The sequence below is a fragment of the Panthera tigris genome, chromosome B3 (assembly GCF_018350195.1).
Source record: "Panthera tigris isolate Pti1 chromosome B3, P.tigris_Pti1_mat1.1, whole genome shotgun sequence".
Lineage (NCBI taxonomy): Eukaryota > Metazoa > Chordata > Mammalia > Carnivora > Felidae > Panthera > Panthera tigris.
Window position 1 is genome coordinate 45,422,390 of NC_056665.1, and position 22,593 is coordinate 45,444,982.

Consider the following 22,593-nt stretch of genomic DNA (forward strand, 5'->3'; position numbering starts at 1 on the left):
GCATTCTGTCAAGGAACAGTGCTTTTTCAATAGCTGCTGGGGTCAGAGGCTGGTTTAGGTACCTGGGTAACAAGCAGGCGATCTGCTTTGTCTTGGGTTACTTTATAACTCCACATCATAAAAGCTTTGTGTTTTCAGGGGATTGTGGTTCATACTTCGGTTGCTTAAGGCGTTAAGGCTTTAGGGCACGTGGTTCTAGCCTGACCTCTCTCTGATTGTCACTGGGCTCTGAGCTAACATCATAAAATATCTCCCCTCCCATTTGACTGCCTTCCCTCTGTATTGGAGACCCTTTATGTTGTAGGTACAATAAGCGTGTTTCACTATTTTGTCGGCTGGAGTCCCTACGTCCCTCTTTTTCTTTTCCTTAATAACTGAGTAGTTCACACTTGAACTTGTTTTAGTATACTTTGTCATCGACTTTTAATCTTCTGAGGGCATCACTGGCAAACAGCAGCCTTAAGTGTCTGTGGCTCCATTTCAAAATCCTTTTAACCTTTTAGCCAATTCTGTGTCTTCGCTGGGTTGAAGTGCTTTTACAATTTTGTTTACTATTATGAACATTTTCAAACAAACAGAGAATGTAAGCATCCATGTTCCCATCACTTAAAACTTGACAGTTGTTAACATTTTGTCATATTTGCCTTCATCTCTTTAGAATTTTATGTATATTTTTTTAATTAAAAAAATTTTTTTAATGTTTATTTAGTTTTGAGAGGCAGAGAGATTCAGAGGATGAGCAGGGGAGGGGCAGAGAGAGAGGGAGACACAGAATCTGAAGCAGGCTCCAGGCTCTGAGCTGACAGCACAGAGCCCAATGTGGGGCTTGAACTCACCAACCATGAGATCATGGCCTGAGCCAAAGTCGGACACTTAACTGACTGAGCCACCCAGGCGCCCCCTATATATATTCATTTTTGAGAGAGAGAGAGAGAGAGAGAGAGACAGAGAGAGAGAATACGAACAGGGGAGGGACAGAGAGAGAGGGAGACCCTGAGTCTAAAACAGGCTCCAGGGCTCTGAACTGTCAGCACCAGAGTCCAACGCAGGGCTCAAACTCGCAAGCTGTGAGATCATAACCTGAGCCCAAGTCAGACACTTAACCAACTGAGCCGCCCAGGTGGCCCAGTTCTTCTATTTTTTTAACCGAAGCACTTTAAAAAATTTTTGAGTTCTGAATATTTACAAACATAGACAAAATGAGAAAGAGTATTATAATATAATAATTTCCTGTGGATCTATCACCCAGCTTATACAGACGTTCCTATATGGCTAATCCTCTTTTACCTTGTCCTTCATCCTGCCCCCCACTTGGTTATTGAAAGCATATCCTAGGTAGCAAATTATTTCACTTGTCATTGATTTAAGATGTGCCTCTAAACTATCGTTCTTATCATACTTGATAAATGAATAATTCTTTTAATATATCTAATATTACCAGTATTCCAATTCCATGTCTGTCTTACAAATTCTCTTTTTTAGTTGGTTTATTTTTACTCAGGTTCCAAACAAGGCTCACACATGGCACTGGGTTATATGTGTCTCAAGTCTCCTAATCATTAACGATTTTCTCTTATTCTTTTTGTTTTCTTGGCATTTACTTGTTAAAGAAAACATTGCTCCCCTGCAGAATTTTCCACAGTCTGGGATTAGCTGGTTGTACACCATGACGTTCCTCTGTCCCCAATATTTCATGTAAATCTCCATTTAGATCTAAAAGCTTGATCAGGTTCAGATTTAATGTTTTGGCAAAAATGTTTCATCCATGATGCCATGCCCTTAATGCTTGTTGGTCTCTCTTCATGTGATGTTCAGATTACCAGTGGGTCCATCCATTATAATATAAATTCTCATTTCACATCATGGTTTCATTTGTGGTTGAAAAGCAGTTATTTTCTAATTCTGTTATTCCTTCCACATTTATTGCTGGAATTATGTAGTTACCCTAAAATACAATTTATGTGGGAAAACTAGATACAAAGCTTGATTTGTTGTCTTTATATACCGATTTTCAAAGCAATGAGTTGATGCTGTAGCAACCTCCCAGGATAAAGTGTTATTTTCAGTATCATTCCAAACTAGTAGATTTTAAATATCTTGTCTGTTTACTTACATTGCAGTTTTTCTTTGGGGCTCAAATGGTCCTGTTTTTGGCCATTGAGAGCCCTTTGTATTGGCTCCTGTGTCCTTTGACATGACCCCAGTTGTCTTTGATAGTTTTCTTATCTAAGACATCAGGCTCACAGGGCTCCTGGCTGGCTTAGTTGGTGGAGTGTGCGACTCTTGATCTCAGGGTTGTAAGTTCAAGCCCCATGTTGGCTGCAGAGATTACTAAAAATAAAATCTTAAAAAAAAAAAAAATGATGTCAGGCTCTCTTGTACGTCTTCTCCTGATCCCTAGAGTCAACCATTTCACCAAAAAGTCCTGGTTCATTTTACTGGAAGATGGTACTTAGAGACCATCAATCTAGTCATTAAGAGTGCTAACAGGCAAAGAAAAAGAACTTTTTTTAAGAAAAACAATGAAACATGAGTTCATACTGATAATTTCCAGTTCATTTTTAAGATTATAGGATTTTTACTTCTCTGGTTTTTATATTTGTACCCCATTTTTTCTTATGCTGAAAATCTTGGTTCCTGGTGACATTATCACAGTTATTTGCTTTATACTGGGTATGTAAGAAGTATAAATATAAATGAGTAAACATATGTAATGGGTAAAACACATGAGTAGTTTTGTTAATGCTTTAAAATAACTACCAATATTATTAATAGCAAAACTGAGTTCACTTTAAAATTTGTTTGTTATTCTTTTTGTCCTTCAGATGTACAGGCAAAATATTGAGTTTTAAAAGTCACTTAAAAGAATCTATTTCTGTGTCTTTTGTGCCAGTCTAACCTAACAGGTTCATTTATTTTATTTTGGATTTTAGTGGTTTAAAAAATTTAATTTTAATTTTGTTTTATAATTACATAAAACATTTACATGATTCTGAAGTGAAAACTATAAAGCAAAAACACTGAAGCCTTTCAAGGGTAAATACAGATTTCAAGTATTTCAAGGTAAATACAGACTTCATGACATTTTGCCTCTAAATATTTCCATATATATCTCTGGAAAATAAAAAAAGCTTTCTTTTTTTGTACCAGGGTCATTATCACAACTAAATAATTAATAATAATTTCATATCATCTAAAATTAAACAGGTCCACATTCAAATTTCTCTGTTACAAACATGTCCTTACCCACAGGTTTATGTAAATCAAGGAACACTGGTTGCGTTTTGTCATGACTGTTCTTTTTTTTTTTTCTTATTCTACCATAGTTCTCCTACTGCCCCCATTATTTTTTCATGCCATTGACTTGGTGAAAAGAGCAACCTCATTTCCTGATAGACACCTTGTAGATTTGTCTAATTGCTCCCTCATGGTCTAATTACACTGAGTCCTTCAACTGGACTTTCTGTAAATCGGAAGTTAGATTTAAATACTTAATTAGATGCAGTTAAGCTCCTTTGGAAGGGGATACTTGGATGATGATGAGTTGTTGCTTAGCAGAAAATGCTTCTGTTTGACCCCAAGTGGAGCTCACTGGCCAATAGATAATAGATAGGAGGCGTTTCCTTGACTGGCATTACGTTAGAGAGTATTGGGTGGGTTTTCAGACACACTCCCTTGCCCTTTGTCCTTCCTCCCGGGACTCTAGTGAGATGAGAAAGAAGGGACTGGTCTTGTTGCCTGAGCTTCACAAGTCTGGAAACTGCTTCAGTGACCCAGCCTTCCTGTCTCCCACTCTCACCTCCCCCTCATCCATCCCTGCAGGTGCACGGGCACTGGAGCAGGACCTGTGTTCTTTAGGATCCTTCTCCCAGCTGTTCAGGTGGCAAAGACTTGAACACCCTGCTCTAAGGATTTCTGTTGCAGTGGCTATGCTATAATTCAGGTGATGGTGGAGCAAGAATCTGCTTTGGTTTCTGACACTACCCAGAGTTAGGGCACACTTCACAGGCTAAGGGACAGTCCTTCACAAGACTGCTTGCCCTTTGGATGCCAGCTGCAAGTTTGGGGGTTTTAGGTCACCCTCACTTCTGACCAGCTAGATAAAAATTCAGGGGTTCCCAGCACCGTTGGGTCCAATACTTTACCAGAATAGCTCACAGAACTCATAGAAGTGCTGTGCTTACAATTATAGTTGTATTATAGCAAAAGGATACAAATCAGAACCACACAAGAGAAGGTCTGGAAGGGGTCCAAATGTGAAGCTTCTGCTCATCCACTCCCCCTGGAGTCATGGATGGTGTTACCTCCTTCCATTTATGTGCGAGTTGGTGGTAGCGTTGCCAACCTGGAGTATGGCCAACCGGGAAAGTTCACGCAAAATTTGTTGTCCAGAGTTTTAATTTGGGCTCAATCACACACGGCCCGCATGGCTGACTTTAGTGTCCAGCCCCCCATGAGGCTTCGGGCTAACACCTATAGTCTCTAGTTCCTCCAGGGGTCAGTACTTATGTGATGCTTTCCAAAGCCCTTATCATAAATCATTGTCCAGTTCCAAAGCCCCCAGGCAAACAGAGACACTCTGTGAGGCAGGATATTCCAGGGCCCTAGGGATTACCTCCTGAGACAGAAGGCAAAAGCGTGACCTCTCTTTACTACCTAAGAGCCATAGTTCATCTGCTTTGAGAAAGTAGATTTGCTCTCTGCGTGATGCTGTGGCTCACTATCACCAGCTCTGTGATCCTGGGTAGCAAACCTAACACTTGTCTGGGCCTCAGTTTCTTCATCTGTGGGTGGACGGATCTCCCAGTTTGGAATCTCTCTTCCAAATAACACTGGAGGAAAGCGAAGGCAGGGAAATGCCATTTGGAATAGAGAGGCCCCAGTTTGCAGCCACTGACACTGGGAGAGCTGTGTGCTTGTTCACTTGGGCCTGAGTCAGATGCTGTTGGCCTGAATGCATTTGGGAAGAGAAAACAACCTAATTTTCCTGGGGGCTGGAAGGGAGGCCTTGTCCTTGTGCTAAGGGCTTCTGCCATAGCTGGTCAGACTAGGAATTTTTAGTATCATTTAATTAGGAAGTACAGAATTAATGACCTAATCTCTCCCATGTTCTTTTAAGAGACCTCACTTCCCAATTTCCCACCAGGTGTCACTTTGTCTACAGGATGAAATGCACACTTCACATGGGATGGATGATGGCAGCACACAGAGGCAGTATTATCAGTTTCCTCCCAGATTTACTCATGTTTTCATAAGACATGGATATGGTGACAGGATGGACAGATGGCTGACCATTGCAGGACAAGAAATCAGTGTAACAAATTGAATTTAAAAAGAAAGAACTCAAGGAAGAAGACAGGCTGCTTTCTCAAGTATAGGCCTCCATCAGAGTCTTGGTCCTGAGTTTTGCAACTGTCTACAGACTTGATTTGTGAAAATAGCTGGGGTTGAGCAGGCTCAGGTAGACTGACGCTGGCCAACAACACTCATGAATGAGTATGGATTAGACTTTAATTCATGATTTTATAAGGAGAATTCTGCCCTGGATGGTCAGTTAATTGTTTCCCAGGAACACAGTCCACGAGGAGAGCCAGATTCCCGTTTCCAGTTTGACTTCAGAGCAGATGGATGAGCATCTTGGTGAATGTCCTCAGATCATGGCCCCCATAACTATGTGGAGACAGGGAAGGATGTTGCTCTACTCCTGAGAAGTCTACTTACCTGGGGAAAACCCATAATTTCTGGTGTTTATTTTCCTGTCCCGACTCCCTGGTAGGTTAGACCCCTTTCAGTAACCTACATTGTCCTGCCAACCCCTGCCATCCTTTAGGTTAAGTCTTAGGAATAAACACCCAGGATTTGCCTTAGGTGTTCCCCCAAGTCTTCCTCAATAGCTCACTGGCAGAAAGGCTGGAAAAGTGGCTGCTGTAGATGCTAATTTCATCCACCGTGCCTTGCATTCTCCAATTTAACTTTCCAGGGATAAAGATTTCCAATTCCTGAACTGCCTTTATTAGTTCAGCGCCTATAAAGAAATCTAGACTCCGCATCTAGAGATCCTGTTTCAACTGATTTATGGTGGGCCCAGAACATCAATATCTTTTGATATTGATATTTGATAATGCCTACTCTGGGTGTCGGCATTATTGTTTCCCAAGGTTTCATCCAGGAACGGAGGCTTAAGAGAATTCTAAGATCCTCAAACTAGTAAATGGCAGAGTCTCTATTTGAACTTAGCCCTAGCCTGACTTTAAACCTCATGCACTTTCAATACACGCTACTGTATTTGAGCTAAGTGCTCAAATGTCCCACGTTTCAGTGGAGGTGTTAAAGCTACCATCTACTATGAGGTGAGGTTTGTTATCCAGGACTTGAGCTCCTAGGGTAAAAGTCTCCCCGCCCCCCACCCAAGCACAGGTTAAAACATGCTTGTTTTAACCTAATCCTTTATAGGTTGTTGGCCATGCAACCCAGGCAGCTGATGATGATGCTTTGTCATCAGTAGAGGACAGACAGATGGACTTAATGAAAGATCACGACCTTACTAATATGTTAATCTCAGTTTCTTAACAAGAATGCATATATAAGTAGGTGACCATACCTGGGTCATTTCTTTATCTTGATTGACTTGTTATCTCTGGGCATGTGTGAGGGGATTATGGATGTATATTGATGCATGCATTTGGTGTGTTCTGTTAAAGAAACCCTTCATCAGTGGAGGAAGTCAGCAGGGCCAGCTTTACAGATAACCCTGCCTTTCACCCCGCATTATGTTCCGTTCAAGCCATGTAGTTTTAAGTGTGTACATTTATCATTTGTATTGTTTTTAATGTTTATTTTTTGAAAGAGCAAGAGAGACAGAGTATGAGCAGGGGCTGGAGGGCAGAGAGAGAGGGAGACACAGAATCCGAAGCAGGCTCCAGGCTCTGAGCTGTCAGCACAGAGCCCAACACGGGGCTCGAACTCATGGACCACAAGTCATAAGACCTGAGCCAAAGTCAGACACTTAACTGACCGAGCCACCCAGTCACCCCTAAATGTACGCATTTATCAAAGATACCCTGATGTGCTACTGAAAACTATGCCTATTTGGCACATAAAAATAAAACAACTGTGTATTATAAAGTGGACCTTTTTGAAATAATAGAATTCTGATATTAAGTAAACATTGAATAAATATTCATTTTGTTCACACTTTCAGACTTTAGGAAATCTTGATGATGTACATGGTTAATATCTGTTTAAGAAGCTATCTTAAGTTTCAATGGATATGTTCATTTGATAAATTTATAAGGAGATGTATTTAAGTTGTTTGAGTTCTTCTCAACTAAAAGCTGGGATCATTCTTTATCACATGGGCATTAACACTGTCATATTACATGAAGACGTGAGAAGGTACTCCAACTGTGAGAAGTAAGAGAGCCTGTACCTCCAGTGCTGGGCTTTCTCCTAAACGGCGGGTTCAAAAACTGTGGCCCATTGTTGTTAAAGTTTCATTGGAACAAAGCTACATCCGTTTGTTTCACATTATCTCTGATTGTTTCTGTGCTTCAGTGGCACAGTTGAGTAGTGACAGAGAACATATCTGGGCCTGTACAGGAAAAGTTTACCAACTCCTGCCTGAAGCACAAATGTATCATCATAATAGTCTCCTTTATGTGACATACCAGTGTCTCAAATTGCACAAGTTCATAATGGTTCTTTTTTCATTTTACCCCAAAACTTACACCTCCACAACTCTCTCTTCCAAACATGGTTGCCAGATAAATGCTCCTATTTTATCATTTATTTAATTTTTTTAATGTTTATTTATTTTTGAGAGAGAGAGAGAGAGAGAGCACAAGTAGGGAAGGGGCAGAGAGAAAGAGGAGACACAGAATCCGAAGCAGGCTCCAGACGCCCCCGAAATTATTATATCATTTAAACTATGTTGCACTTCTGCTAAAACATTTCAGTGGCTCTCCATTGCCTAGCAGAGTCCAAAGTCCCTAGCTTGAGACACCTCTCACTCTATTTTCTGCTACTCTAACCAAATTGCTCTACTCTTTTCCCTCCAGTGGGTCAGGTTCACTTCCATCTCCAAAGCCTTGCCTGGGTTGTTCTCCCCGCCCCCCACCCAAACCTTTCTCATCAACCTCAACCCAGTGATCTCTCTACTTTCTGAATTTCAGTAGCAACTCATATAGTCCTCACTTTCACCACCTATTTAATAATACTATTACTTAATTTGCATGTGCTCATTTTAAGTCGTTTTTCAATCTTTGATGACTAGAAACTGTTGTTAGGCTTCTGGGTTTCTCTGGTACACACAATAAATGTTTATTTACTGATACTTTTGAAGCTGAAACACTTGAAGTGAGCTCTAAGTACAATTTGCATTTAGATAAGGAGGAGATCACTTTGGACTACAACAGTCAGCAAAGGGGTCACAGAGACGTTGGGTCTTGATTTGAGTCTCCCCCCACCACACCCCACCGCCAACCGAATGTGTAGAAAGAAGAAAACATGAATGGCCTGGGATCTTCTGGAACCCATACTGTGTGATGGGGAGAGAGTGGGGAGGATGTCAGTGTGGTTGTTAAAAGTTTCTGCTGACAAACTGTCCTTGTAAATTACCTGTGGGCCAGAACTGGACCTTCCACTTCTGTTTCTATATTATAGCCACATTGCTTTAGGGCCGGACTGGTCGATTTGGGGACGTAAGTGTGGTTGGGTGACAGGTCCCTCTTTGAATGACAGGCCGGGTGATCTGAGACAAACCTGCAGAACTTGGCAATGTCTTGCAGGTCTCTGAGCAGAGACACGATGCACAAAAGTCTGGTTTGCAAAATTGAGTCTACTGGTAGAAAAGACATGGGACCTTGAGAGGATACAGATAGCGAGTGAGGTTATGAGGGCCTGACCTGAGCTGGACAGGCAAAGGGGAGACTGATGTGTGACATTCAGTAAGCCTGTGAAGCACTACAAGAATAGGAGGTAAACATGGACTCTGGAGAGTGCCGACAGAAAAAAACACAACAGCTCTGGCTGCATTAGTATCATTGACATCGATGAGCTCCTGAAGACACGAGTAGACACCTGCCATTCCAGTGAATGAGCAACCCATAGCTGCTTAGCTCATTCATCTTCTGTGCTACAAAATCCAAAATTCAAATTTGTGTTTTAGAATTACATAGTGTTACCTTTGGCTCTCTGAGAGACATCGTTGCCAATCTATGTAACAAAATAATCATGGTGTGATAAAAGAGAAAGGAGGACCAGCAAGTTTTTCCGCGTATTCGTTTTCATCTCTATATTACCATCTTGGCAGTATGGCCAGAGCATTGCTAGAGCCTTTGCTAACTGACCTCTGTGGAGACATACGGGGCCATGGAGAACATTGATGTGGCAGGTTTATTGCTGCCATCAAAGGTGAATTCCTATCACTTTTGGCCCACATCAGCTCTTGCCATCCTAGCTTGTTTTAAAGATGTGTTGTCAGTTTGAAAGCATCACGTTGGGTGCAAGTTCCTAATTTTATTTTTTGCTGGAACTATTCGGATGTAATTGTTTTCTACAGAAGAGGGCATTCCATCCTTGATGGATCCAGCACTAGTTTGCAAAGTCTTCATTGGTTGCATCTTGAGTATGTGCCGAATAAATATTGTTTCAGGATTAAATAAAGGGATGAGAGGGATTTTGAAGGTACATCAATAGCATTTGGTGACTGAATATGAAAATTTTCATAGAGGAAAAGGAGATGGGTGTCACTATTGGGTCTAAGATTTCTGAATTGTCTGCTTCAAAAGACATCTTGGATTTGAACCCCTAAGGTTTGCAGTAGTAAAGGTTAAAGATTAAAAGATTTGGGGGCACCTGGGTGGCTCAGTCGGTGGAGCGTCCGACGTCGGCTCAAGTCATGATCTCACGGTCTTGTGAGTTCGAGCCCCACGTCGGGCTCTGTGCTGACAGCTCAGAGCCTGGAGTCTGCTTCTGATTCTGTGTCTCCTCCTCTCTCTGCCCCTCCCCCACCTGTGCTCTGTCTCTCTTTCTGTCAAAATAAATAAACATTAAAAAAAATTTTTTTTAACGATTAAAAGATTTAAAAAAATCAGAGCACCTCTAATATTTGGCTCATATCCCGTCTCTGCTCTCTGCCTGGGCACCTTCAAATGTCTCAGGGATTCTCAAGCTGCCTTCCTGTCTTTGATGTATTTCAGGAACCTTTTATTATTAGCATTGGAACTCTTCTGTGTCTGTTGGTCCACTCCACTTCTTGTTTATCCCAGTAGCATTGGCCTTCGAGGCTCCCTGTCCCTCCAGCCTGGCTTTGGGAGGCCCTGTCAACCCACACCCCTGGCTGGGGTCAGCATGAGGACTGCCCTCTGGCTGTGGGCTTGAAGAGCAGGGCCTCAAATCTACCCTTTCCCCCCAAGCTTGCTGCAACTCTTACCTTCCAGCTTGTGTGATTGTTGAAATTCCTTTATCACCAAAGAATGTTGTTGTTCAGGAAGGCTGACTCACTAGCTAATTAATATATTATCCCAAATCATAAGAGTAGCTTTTTTTTTTTTTGAGGATGTGCTTTGAGTCTCAACATCTTTCACTGTCCCCCTTTACGCGTTTCAAGAAATTGAGTCTCAGACGTAAGGAGCCGTGTTAAACACCTCACATTTGAAATGTGGCAAAGCCGCACTCCAAGCCCGGGCTACCTGGCTCCATTATTATAGTCTTTCCACTTCTCCCTGATGCTGTGAGCCAGCAGGTGTCAGATTGTCTGGGTGATAATCCGTTAGCACCCACTGTCTTGTGGTGTAGTGGAAAGAAAGACCTGAGGGCTCGAGGCACAGGGTGGACTCTATTCTGTTCTGTATAAACTGTGTGGAGTGTGCAAGCTTCAGTCACTTCACCTACAAAATGAGGATTAGTGCCTTAAAGGGAAAGCTGAATAGGAAATACACATAAAAATGTTTTTAAACTGTTAAGAAGTGATGTAAAATATTTGCTAATAACGTTGAAAAGAATTTCAAAGCTAATAAGTAGCTGAGCTGGGGTTCAAACTTGGTCTTCAGACTAAACATTGGGTTCTTGCTATTACATCAGTCTGGGCCAACAAGAGCATTGCTGTGAGGCCGTTTTCTTGGCAGACTAGAGGTGAAATTTTGGTCTGCTTGACAATAAAAATTGATTGGGAAGAAATAAGAGCTCTTTGTCTTGTTCACACTTTCCTCATTATGTGAAAGAATGAATTTTTATCATTTACTCAGTAGCTTTGGCATGTCTGTTTAATTTTGTATTTTACATTCTTAGCCATTGCATGTACTTGAGGATTTATTTTTCGATGTCTTGACGGTATCTGACAGGTGACCCCTTTCTCTTCCGCCCTGGAATCCCCCAGGTGGGCAACAGAGATACTTCACCTCGGACTTCCTTCTTTCCCAGATCCAGGAGGGCTGCCAGGAAGGGAATGTGTGAATTGAATCTTTGAAGACAGCTGTCCAGAACCTTCTTTGATGTGTTTCTCGTTTTTGTTTTTGTTTTTTTTTTTTTAAGACAGAGAGAGTGACAGGCATGAACAGTGGAGGGGCAGAGAGAGAGGGAGACACAGAATTTGAAGCAGGCTCTAGGCTCTGAGCTGTCAGCACAGAGCACGACTCGGGGCTCAAACTCGTGAATTGCGAGATCGTGACCTGAGCCAAAGTCAGACGCTTAACCAACTGAGCCACCTGAGCTCCTCTGTTTCTTGTTCTTGATCACATCTTGTCATGTGATCACAGGGATGCAGGCTATTATTTGTTAGTTCCCTCTGTGTGTGAGAGATAATGAATGTTTTTGGCAGAAGCCTTCAAGAAGTGTCTATCAGCAAAGACTCAGGTGTAGGTAAAAATTTGACTATGCTATGAACTGTGCTATTCACGGAGTTGCTTTGTGGAACACTGTTGATTTTAATTGATCGGGAAACCCATATGAGGATTTAAAATATATGCCCTTATCTGAAAGCAGTAGAGCTCAGGCATTGCCAGCAATGCCACTCACTAGCTATGTGTCCCTGAGCAAGTTGCTTAGCCTGTCTCATCAAAGAATGGGGATAAGAATAGCACCTACCTCACTGGGCTATATCACTCAGATCAAATGACTGATATATGTGAAGCCCATACAACAGTTTCTGATGTGCCTTAGCTGCCCACTGGACAGTGCTATAATTATCACCTCCACTAGTTTGCCCCTTTCAAATCTCCTTTGGAATCGATGTTATTTCTCACCTTCTGGATTATTCTTCAAACCCAAATATGTTCATCCTTTGAACTCTAGAATTAGAGAAAAATATTTTTTTTAACTATCCCTGTATTTGTTATCCTTAGGTTATACCTTTTGAAATAAGAGTCAAGTTCAATACTAATATGTCCCTCTCTCAAAGAAGTAGGGTTTGAGAGAATCGGTCCCAGTGGGAATTTTTCAGAACTTAATTCTCTTATGAATCTCCCTGCCCTGTTGACACCATTGACCTCCAGCTCCCTTCGCTTCCGTGATGATTCGTCCCCCTGCTTCCCCTCGTGCCTCTTCATCCTTTCCATCTTGAGCAGTCTTGAAATGTCAGTGTCATTTAACATGCTTTCAGCTGCCAACAACAGAAAATCTAACTCAAACTGGCTTAGAAATTAAGGAAATGTATTATCCCACATAACAAAACATGCAGGGGTTGTACAGACCTCAGGGCTGGTTGCTCAGTGGTCCATTGATGTCATCAAGGACTCAGGTCCTTTCCACCTATCTGCTTCACAGTCTAGACATCCTAAGATTGGTTCTGGTTCCCCTTGGTGGTTCCAGGTGGCAGCCAGTGGCAATTAGAGTGATATACCTCCTTCTTTACCTCCTAGAAGAGAGAGAAGCCTCTCCCATTAGTCCTTCCCTTCAGTCTAATTAGGTAACTTTGTTAATATGGACTCTTGAGTTGCTGGGGGTGGGGGGCGGGTCAGGTGCAGATGGGTTTTGCTGAGCATGGGACCAGCTTCTCTAATGCCCTATGCCTGGTGTGCCAGGCAAGATACCTGAACCAAGTCAGGAAATTGTCAGGGAAGGGGGGGATGGAGGAAAGAGCTTGAGTGGGACCCAACAGTGGCCCCTATGGTCCCAGTGTGGCCGGTGCTCAGTCACACTTCTCCTTGGTAGTCTGACTTACTCTCACTCATATCATAGTATTTTCATCCAGAACATTTCCCTATGCTTCAGACTCACATTTTTGACTATCTGCTAGCCATCTCTATCAGCCACTGATCCAGACAACTTAAAAGGGAGATATAGATATATATATATAGATATATAGATATAGATATATATATATTCACATGTACACAAGTGAACAGATATTCTGCTTACTTTCTCCCCCCATCCTCAGATTTGCAACTGTGCCTGTTAACACTCTTTTAAATGATTTATTTTGAAGTAATTCTAGTTGTACAGAAAAATGGCCAGAATAGTTCAGATAACTCTTATATCTTCTTTACCTAGTTTCCCCTAACATTTTACCACATTAGGCTCTCTCCCACCACTTCCCCTCCATACACACACGTACTCATAATTATTGATATTACCAATGATACTACTTATTTTTCTCAATCTTTTAAGATCAAGCTGCAGATGTGATAACTCATCACCCCTAAAATCTCCAGTGTATATTTCTTAAAAACAAGAAGCTTTCCTACATAACCAGTTATAATACTCCAAATCAGGATATTGATAATGGTACAGTGCTACCTAACCCATAGGCCCCATTTACATGTTTCCAGTTCTTCAGGTATCTCACTTTCCCTTTTCCTCCAGGCGTCTTTCCAGGAATACAGTATCTCTTCAGACTGTCATTTTGGAACATTTCCTCAGATTGCAGGTGACACATTGTGGGGTTTACTCAACACCTGTCAATGTTTCTGCTCTTTGTAGTTTTAAATAAGAGTTTAGGCATTTACTTTGGTAGGATGCCCTCAGCTTGGATCTGTCTGGTGATTCCTTCTGACCAGACTCAGGTCATTCCTGCTGAGCAGGACTTCAAATCAACACTGTGCTCTTGATCAGCTGGTTGGGCCTATACATGTCTACAATGTTTCTTCTTATTAAGTTTACCGTATTTTCTTTTAAGACATGTTAGCGTTTTGTGGGCATATTCTGAGATTATGGCAGCACCCTGCTCCTCATCAAACCATGTATGGACTGTACATCATCCAATATTATCAATATCTCGATCCGTGCAAACCCTTTCATACTGGCTCTTGTGTGCTTGACGTGTCCACATCAGTCTCTGTACTTTTTTACTCATTGACACAGTGACGTGTTCCAGGCTCAGCTTGCGTTTTCCCTGGGCCAGCCCTGGAACTGGCCATTGCTTCCCTTTAATTCGTTTATTATAATATATATATTATATATATACATATATATATATATACACATATATGTATACATATATACGTATATATATACATATATACATACATATAATATATATATTTATAATTATATATATAATTAATATATATACCACACACACCACTCACATACTTATGACTATTTCTGTGTGTGTATGTACTGATACTTTTCATTCCAACAGTTAAAATGGATGCCTTTGTTTTTATGCTTATTTATTTTGAGAGAGAGAGAATGAGAAGAGGGCAGAGAGAAAGGGAGAGAGAGAGAGAGAGAGAAAGAATCCCAACGCAGGGCTCAAACTCACGAACCATGAGATCATGACCTGAGCTAAAATCTAGAGTCAGACGCTTAACCCACTGAGCCACCCAGGCGTGCCAAAATGGATGCCTTTAATACCAATCCAACCCCTCGGGATCTTTACTCTTTTCAAATCTATTAATACTTTCTCTGACAATCAGAGTCTTGTTTTGCCTTATTTTCAATGTATTCATCAATTGCTCGATCTAATTTGTTTGCTCAATCTGATTAGTCCCCTGATCACCGGCCATCTCTTCCATTCATTATCTCTATGCTCCCCTCGCCACCACCCCCATGGCTCTGAGTCCCGGCCCACCAAGCCCACTGGCCCTCACCTCTAGGTGGCCCCTCAAATGCCCTTCACTACTCTGCATCCTTAGTCTCTGGGCTCCTACAACCACATGATTTCGCATCCCTGGCCTGGGGGTTATTTAAACTCTTATCTTAGTGATATGGCATCCACCAGCTCCTGAGGCCCCAAACTGAGATGTCACTCTTGATTCCTTCTTATTCATCTTCTGCCGTACTCCATCCCTTGCTAAATTCTACCAGTTGTGCTTCTAATAGGGCAGGAGTTTACTCCCTTCCGTCTCTTGACACCCCTTCATCTCCTTCGCCTGGCCCCTGCACACCCTTTGAGCCTGGCTGTCTCCTTCCAGTTCAGCCTCCATGCTCCACACGTGCTTCCCATTAATGACTGCAGCACTTCCCAACTGTGCTGAGCACCGCTGGGGTGTGCGAGCTGGCTGCAGGTGGCACACTGCTGGGCATACATAATATTAAAGAATGTACGGAGGATGATCCCATGTTTAGTTTTATTTCAGTGTTCCTGCTTCAGTCAGAGAGTAAGTCTGTTCTGTGCTCGTATGTTTTAAAGCCCCTTGCTGATCTCTCTCTTTTTTTTTTAAGTTTATTGATTTATTGGGGGGGAGGGGCAGAGAGAGAGACAGAGAGACAGAGAATCCCAAGAAGGCTCCATTCTGTCAGTGCAGAGCCTGACTTGGGACTCGATCCCATGACCCTGGGATCATGACCTGAGCCAAAATCAAGAGTTGGACACTCAGCTGACTGAGCCACCCAGGCACCCTGAGATATTTTGAGACTAGGAAGGAAGAGTTAGGAATAGATGGGCAAATCTTCCAAATGATTGACTCTCCTTATGCTATGGGATATCTGCTCAAAAAATATGACTGAAATGTTTTCACATTGGCTGGAGTAAGTTAAAGTGAATTGAAAACACTATTGATCTTTTTAATTTTTTTTAATGTTTATTTTTGAGAGGTAGACAGAATGCAAACGGGGGAGGGGCAGAGAGAGAGGGAGACACAGAATCCAAAGCAGGCTCCAGGCTTCAGGCTGTCAGCACAGAGCTCAATGTGGGGCCCAAACCCATGAACCGTGAGATCATGACTTGAGTCAAAGTTGGACTCTTAACTGACTGAGCCAACTAGATGCCCCAAAAACACTATTGATTTTTAAGTGAGGAATAACTTTTAGACTTCAAAACGCAATTATGGTCCTTGAATCCAATTATTAATATACCATTGTAAATAGCTTTTTTATCCCCAGAACATTCTTTCCATTTCTTTGAAATTTTAGCATATGTTTCTATTTCTATAGCTAATGCACACAACATTATTTCCTATTTAAATTGATATTTCCTATGAAGTCTGTCTTGACTTTGTTCTAAATTTGTTTGACTGGTTCACAGCCAGCTATATAAGAACTAGGGAGTTAGTTAAAAATCTTATTTCTAGGCACTGTCCTTGGAGACTGGGATGCAGCGGGTCAGAAGTGGAGCCCAAACATAAGCATTTTAAAAGCTCAGTGAGGGGTGCCTGGGTGGCTCAGTCAGTTGAGTGTCCAACTCTTAATTTTGGCTCAGGTATGATCCCAGCGTTGTGGGATCAAGCTCCGCATCAGCGTGGAACCCGCTTGAGACTCTCTTTCTCTCTCTCTCTCTCTCTCTGCCCCTTTTCCCCACTTGCTCCCTCTCTCTAAATAAAATTTTAACAAAATTAAAAAAAAAAAAAAAAGTACTTTAAGGATTCTCGTTGGCTGCTGGATTTAGGGACCAATGGGGCATTTTTCTAATTTAAAGCACATACAGTTCTAGAGTATTTTTTTTTTTTGTCCACTTTAGAAGTCAAGTGAAAGCAATTAAATTAAGAAAGACTGCCTATAACTGTAAGCAGAGCAAATTTCCCAACTGCTGTGAGATGCAACGCAAATAATTTTGGATATGCTGTATAGTGTCTGATACTTTCTTTTAACTTGGGTTTTAGTCCAGGGGAAGAAATGATATTTTCCCATCCCAAAGGGCCAGTATAATTATGGTTGTATATATTTTAAGCTTCAAATAATTATGTAACATTCCGTTATTGTACCATATTCTGAGCAAATTACCAGCCTCTGATCAATAAAACATTTTTTAAGTGTTTATAAATGGAAACCAAGAAATGAAAATTCCAGTCAATATTCAGCCAGAACTAATTATTTTAAATTTTTTTTTAACGTTTATTTATTTTTGAGACAGAGAGAGACAGAGCATGAATGGGGGAGGGTCAGAGAGAGGGAGACACAGAATCTGAAACAGGCTCCAGGCTCTGAGCTGTCAGCACAGAGCCCGAGGCGGGGCTCTAACTCACAGACCGCGAGATCATGACCTGAGCCGAAGTCGGACGCCCAACCGACTGAGCCACCCAGGCGCCCCCAGAACTAATTATTTTAAAGCTTCTGAAAAATATCACAATTTTTAGAAAGTAGAAGTTCTATTATTGGATCTGGCTTATTTATCTTAATATGTGAAATGAATTACGTTCCAGTATTATTCTGTTCTTTTGCTTCCAACAAAAGAGATAAAATAGTTCATGTCTGATTTCACTAATAATCAAAGACACAATGGGGGAATCACTATACTTTGATTTCATAATTCTGCTCAGATTTCATTTTTCCTTTTCTTTCTCACACACACACACACACACACACACACAACTTTCTTCAAGGAATTCTAAATATGAAAATATGTTTACTCATCCTGATAAGGGAACTTGAAGAATAATCTAAAGAAATTGATCAATGTTGATTATCACTGTGGTGTGTGGTTCCCCTTTTTCTAGAAATGCTGTTTTTAAATATCTGGAATATATAGGTAATTTACCTGTCTCGAAACTTTTAAGAATTGAGAGAAATCACATCAAAAGAAAAAAGAGTCATCTACATACCAGCCCTTCAATAAGTCAGAAATGTTTCTTTTTCTTTTTTTAAATTTTTTATGTTTATTTTTTATTTTTGAGGGAGGGAGGGAGAGAGAGAGAGAGAGAAAGAAAGAAAGAAAGAAAGAAAGAAAGAAAGAAAGAAAGAAAGAAAGAAAGAAAGAAAGAGCATGAATGGCAGAGGGGCAGAATGAGAGTGAGACACAGAATCTGAAGCTGTCAGCACAGGGCCTGACCTGGGGCTCGAACTCATGAACTGTGAGATCATGACTCAAGCCGAAGTTGAAGTCAGATGCTTAACTGACTGAGCCACCCAGGAGCCCCTCTAATTATTTTAAATGTCTGTGTTGTATTAGATTGGGTGATTGTACCTTTGCTCTCTTGGGCTTTACAATATCCTTGAATGTTCACATTATTTGCAACATAATAAAATGGAGTTTCGTTTGTTGACAAAACGTATGCTTCAGATGAGCAAGAGTGCATGATTTGACCCTGGATCTAGCATGTAAATCATTTGATTACGTGGACCATTGAAACAGATCATTTTCTTGTTGAAACTGAAATATTTACTACCCCTCCTTGTGCCTGCGAGTAAGCATGTCCTCTGCAAACAGCGTGACGTTTCATCCCAGACTTTCTGGTTTTCTACCTGCCGCCACACCTTAGGGAATTTCAGTTTGGTTTCCCTCATCATGTGACCTGCAAGCCGGGAACTGAGTACTGGGGTGGTGAATGGTGGGAGTTGTATTGGTGGGTTCAGACCTTTAGAGACCCTCGAAGAGTTCCCACATTCTTCCCTATAATCTCTCTAATTAAACATGTATGGAAATTCAACTGACTTCTGAATTTTCCTCTGATGGCTACCTTAATCCTCTTTGTGTTTGTTTTGTTTCAATATATCCAATTATTTCCAAATTTCAGTTTCTTTTTGAAGGTAAGGGGTCACCTAGCTTGGATGGACCCTAAGCGGACATTGCCCCTTTTCTTGAGTAACCGGGCAATTGATAATAGTTCTTGAGGTTGGGTGTTCATAGACAAACATTTGCTCTGTACCCCGAAATTCTTGATCACCAAGAACAAACAAAAATAGTGTCTCCTGAACTCTTAGCAGCTTGAAGTTCTCATACTAGCCTTCACCATTATTTTACATGATCTGCCCTCCGTTAATTAATTCTATCATGGTAACACAGAGGCAACCAATAGAGAGAGGAGAAATCTGACTGACTTCAGCGGGTTTTGAGTTGAGGTCATCATCAATTCGAGGGGATTTTGAAGGAAGAATGGGTATTTTCAAGAGCAGACTATACACTGTTAACAAAAGGGTTTCCCCATGCAGTAAGGCCACCAAAACGGAAGGTAGTCTTTGTTATGCAGGATGTGATTAATATTGCCTCATTGTTTAATTTTAGAACTTCTAAAATAAAGTTGCTTGCATCAGTTCAAGGCACATCGTTTGAAACCTGAGAGTGCCTACGTTTTCCTTTTTTTTTTTTTTTTTTTTAATTACAGAAGTAATAATATGCATTACCAAAAGTTTGGAAAATAATGAGAGAAAGGAGTCTTCCACAGTATCTTTTCCTAGTATCTTTTCCTTTACCAAAACCTCTGCTAATATTTTGTGGTAGTTCTAGTCTTTTCTTTTCTTATGTATTTTTTCCTTTACGTGTTTTCATGTGTTCATATATCATTTGTATATCTGATTTATTTCACTTAACATTACTTTATGTGCTTTTTTCCGTAAGTTTATAATCTTTATGTCAGTTGTAATTTCTGTGGAATATTCCATCCTTCTGATATCCCAAAGTGTTCCTAAGCATGTTCTTTGTTCACAGGCATTTAGAAGGCCTGATCGTCTATTCTGGACATGGCCATTATCAAGACCTGGGTCCTCAAAACATGTTAATATCACTCAGACAAGTCAGGGAGCAACCTGCTGGGATTTGCCTTTCTCAACCAATATTGTGCATTTATTACTGAATTCCTTCATGTTTGCTTTCTTTTTTGTTTTTGTTTTGTTGGGGGAGGGAACTGGTTGTGATCCCCTTCACGGGTGGTATTTTTGTCTTTCTTTGCTCAGTGGTGAAAGTGGTGCTGGGAAGACAGTGGCTGCCAAATACATCATGAGTTACATCTCCAGAGTATCTGGAGGAGGTCCCAAAGTCCAGGTAAGTTAGTGATGGGGGCTGTTTTGAAGCCCTGTATTATGTGAAATATGAAAGTCTCCACTGGCTTGTTTAAAAAACAAGAATTTTTTTTCCCCACAGAAAAGACATAGGTTCTATAACCGAGAACCTTGAAATCAGCAAAGAAATAACATGGGATGGAGATAGCTAATATATAATGAGCTCTTGTAAATCAATAAAAAGGGTCAAAAATCCAAAAAGGAAATAACGGGTGTGAAAGACAGCTCATAAAACATGAAAATATGAAATATGCTCACCCTCCGGATAATAAGGGCAGTGCAAATTGAAACTTCACAAAAACTATTTAACTGTCAGAATGGCAAAAATCTTGTAGTGTTTTGAACACTCTTGGTAAAAATACAGGAACACAGTCTTTCTTATACATTGTGGTAGGATCATGAGCTCGTATACTCTTAGTGGAGGGCGTTTCAGCAAAATCTATCAGCTATATGTGTATGGGCCCTTTGATTCATCAATTCTGCTTAAGAGAATGTATCCTTTAGATGTGCTGAAATACATGCAAAATGATAGCAGTTATTTGGTATGGCATTTTTTAGTAATGTCAAAGACTGGAAACCATTTGAATGTTCATCAGTCGGAGACTGGTGAAATAATTCATGGCTCATAATAGAGTAGAATTATGAGACAGCCTTAAAAATGAAGCTTCATAGACTGATAGGGAATGATCTCCAAGATAATGATATATTGCAAAAAGCAAGATTTAGAACATTGTGTGTCATGTGTTGCCATCTGAGAAGAAAAAGAGAACATATTTCCCTATTTGTTTGGATATGTGTAACATACTTCTGGAAGGATATATAAGAAGCTGATAATGAGTTCTTCAGGGAGGGAAACTGGGAGACTGGGGGAAGGGCACACTCTCCCCAATATCCTTTTGAAACTTTTATGGTTTGAACTAGGTGACTACATTTTCAATTCAAGAAATTTACAAAAATCTTAAACTAGAGAAGGGGGAGGGAAAGACTAAGGAAGAAGGAAAGATCAGAGAGGAACATTAGGAAAGCAGGGAGATCCAGAAAATGAGGGCACAGGAGAAATGAAAAAAAAAAAAAAACACAAAAGGAGGGGAACGGGATATGGGCAGAGAAGCAGGACACTTGAGAGTACAGTATGAAGAAGGTAGATGCAGCTTCATCTGTCTTTAGTTTCACTCATCATGGGAGCAGAATCAGGATCAGCAGGAATGGGCAATGGATGATGGAGAAGGTAGGCGAGGGTCCACAGGGACTGCCCAAACCCATAGTGGTCATCACTGGCACAGACCGCTAGAAACATTTTTTTTTTTTATTAGACCTCATGCTCCCAGGTAGATTTCACCATAAAGATTAATTTTTTGATTAGAATCATTGTTATATGTAAGTGATGAATCACTGGAACCTACTTCTGAAGCCAAGACTACACTGTATGTTAGCTAACTTAATAAATTAAAAAAATCAGCATCATTTAATAAGTGATATTATTGCTGCAATCATCTGTAGACTTTAAAAAGATACATTAAATTCTCTTTACCATGGTTCTGTCTGCTAATTAAATGAAGCTCTGTTATGTCCCAGTGGGTCAGAAAGCTTATGGCAGCATCCAACATTCCTTTCACAGAGAGAAAGGGTCTTACTTAGAGTGGTCTCTTTCACTGAATGAAAGCAGATGTAGAGTAGCCCTGTCCAGTGGCAAGATGGCACAAATCACATACCTAATTTAAAATTTGCATTGTAAATGAAGCACTTTTACATTTTTAAAAAGGTAAAAAGAAGCCTATGAAAGTAATTTTTAAAATATATTGTATTTAAAATATCCCAAACATTACCATTTCAGTATATAATCTATAACAAAAACCTAATGAAATATTTTACATTCTTTCTGATATTAAATCTTTGAAATCCAGTGTGTAATCTACACTGAATATCTCCGTTGGGACTAGCCTTCTTGCAACTTAATGCAACATGTGGCTCATGGCTTCCATATTGGACAGTCAATGCGATTCAAGGACCTGGGATGGTGTGTTGCCATTTGATTATCTCCATTCATGTGACCATACCCTAGCCCCAGAAGGTTGACATGAAGACAGACACTCGGGATGCTGTTTTGTGGGTGGTCTGCACCTTTATATTAATTTGTTCTTTGTCTTTTCCCCAATATGCTGACCCCAGGCCACAAAATTCTGTGGGACATCTTAATGGATGGATGATGTGTCGATACATGCATAAGGACGTTTAACTGAGGTTAAAAGTCAGTAATTAAAGAAGGGCAGAGACAAGGAAGAGCCTTTGTTTTGTTCTACCTCTTTGAGAAGCTGAGTGTTGATAAATGGTATCAAACAACAGATATAAAAGATTAATGAAGAGCCACAAAGTCCAAATTAACTTTACAAAGAAAGCACCATTTGTATAAATCCATGAGTTGTTAAAGGAGAGTAGGAAGCTTGGAAGATGTTTCTAAGCTTTGAACTTGACCCCATGGAGGAACCAGTCAGAATTTGCCTT

General features: G+C 40.7%; 1 protein-coding gene across 1 annotated transcript in view; it reads left to right on the forward strand.

Moving 5' to 3' along the window:
• Window positions 1-22,593, forward strand: part of MYO1E (myosin IE) — a 211,567-nt gene that overhangs the window by 93,143 nt on the left and 95,831 nt on the right. The window contains exon 5 of the mRNA XM_042988744.1: window positions 19,987-20,074. Coding sequence (XP_042844678.1) covers window positions 19,987-20,074 — 88 coding nt within the window. The remainder of the gene's footprint in view (window positions 1-19,986; window positions 20,075-22,593) is intronic.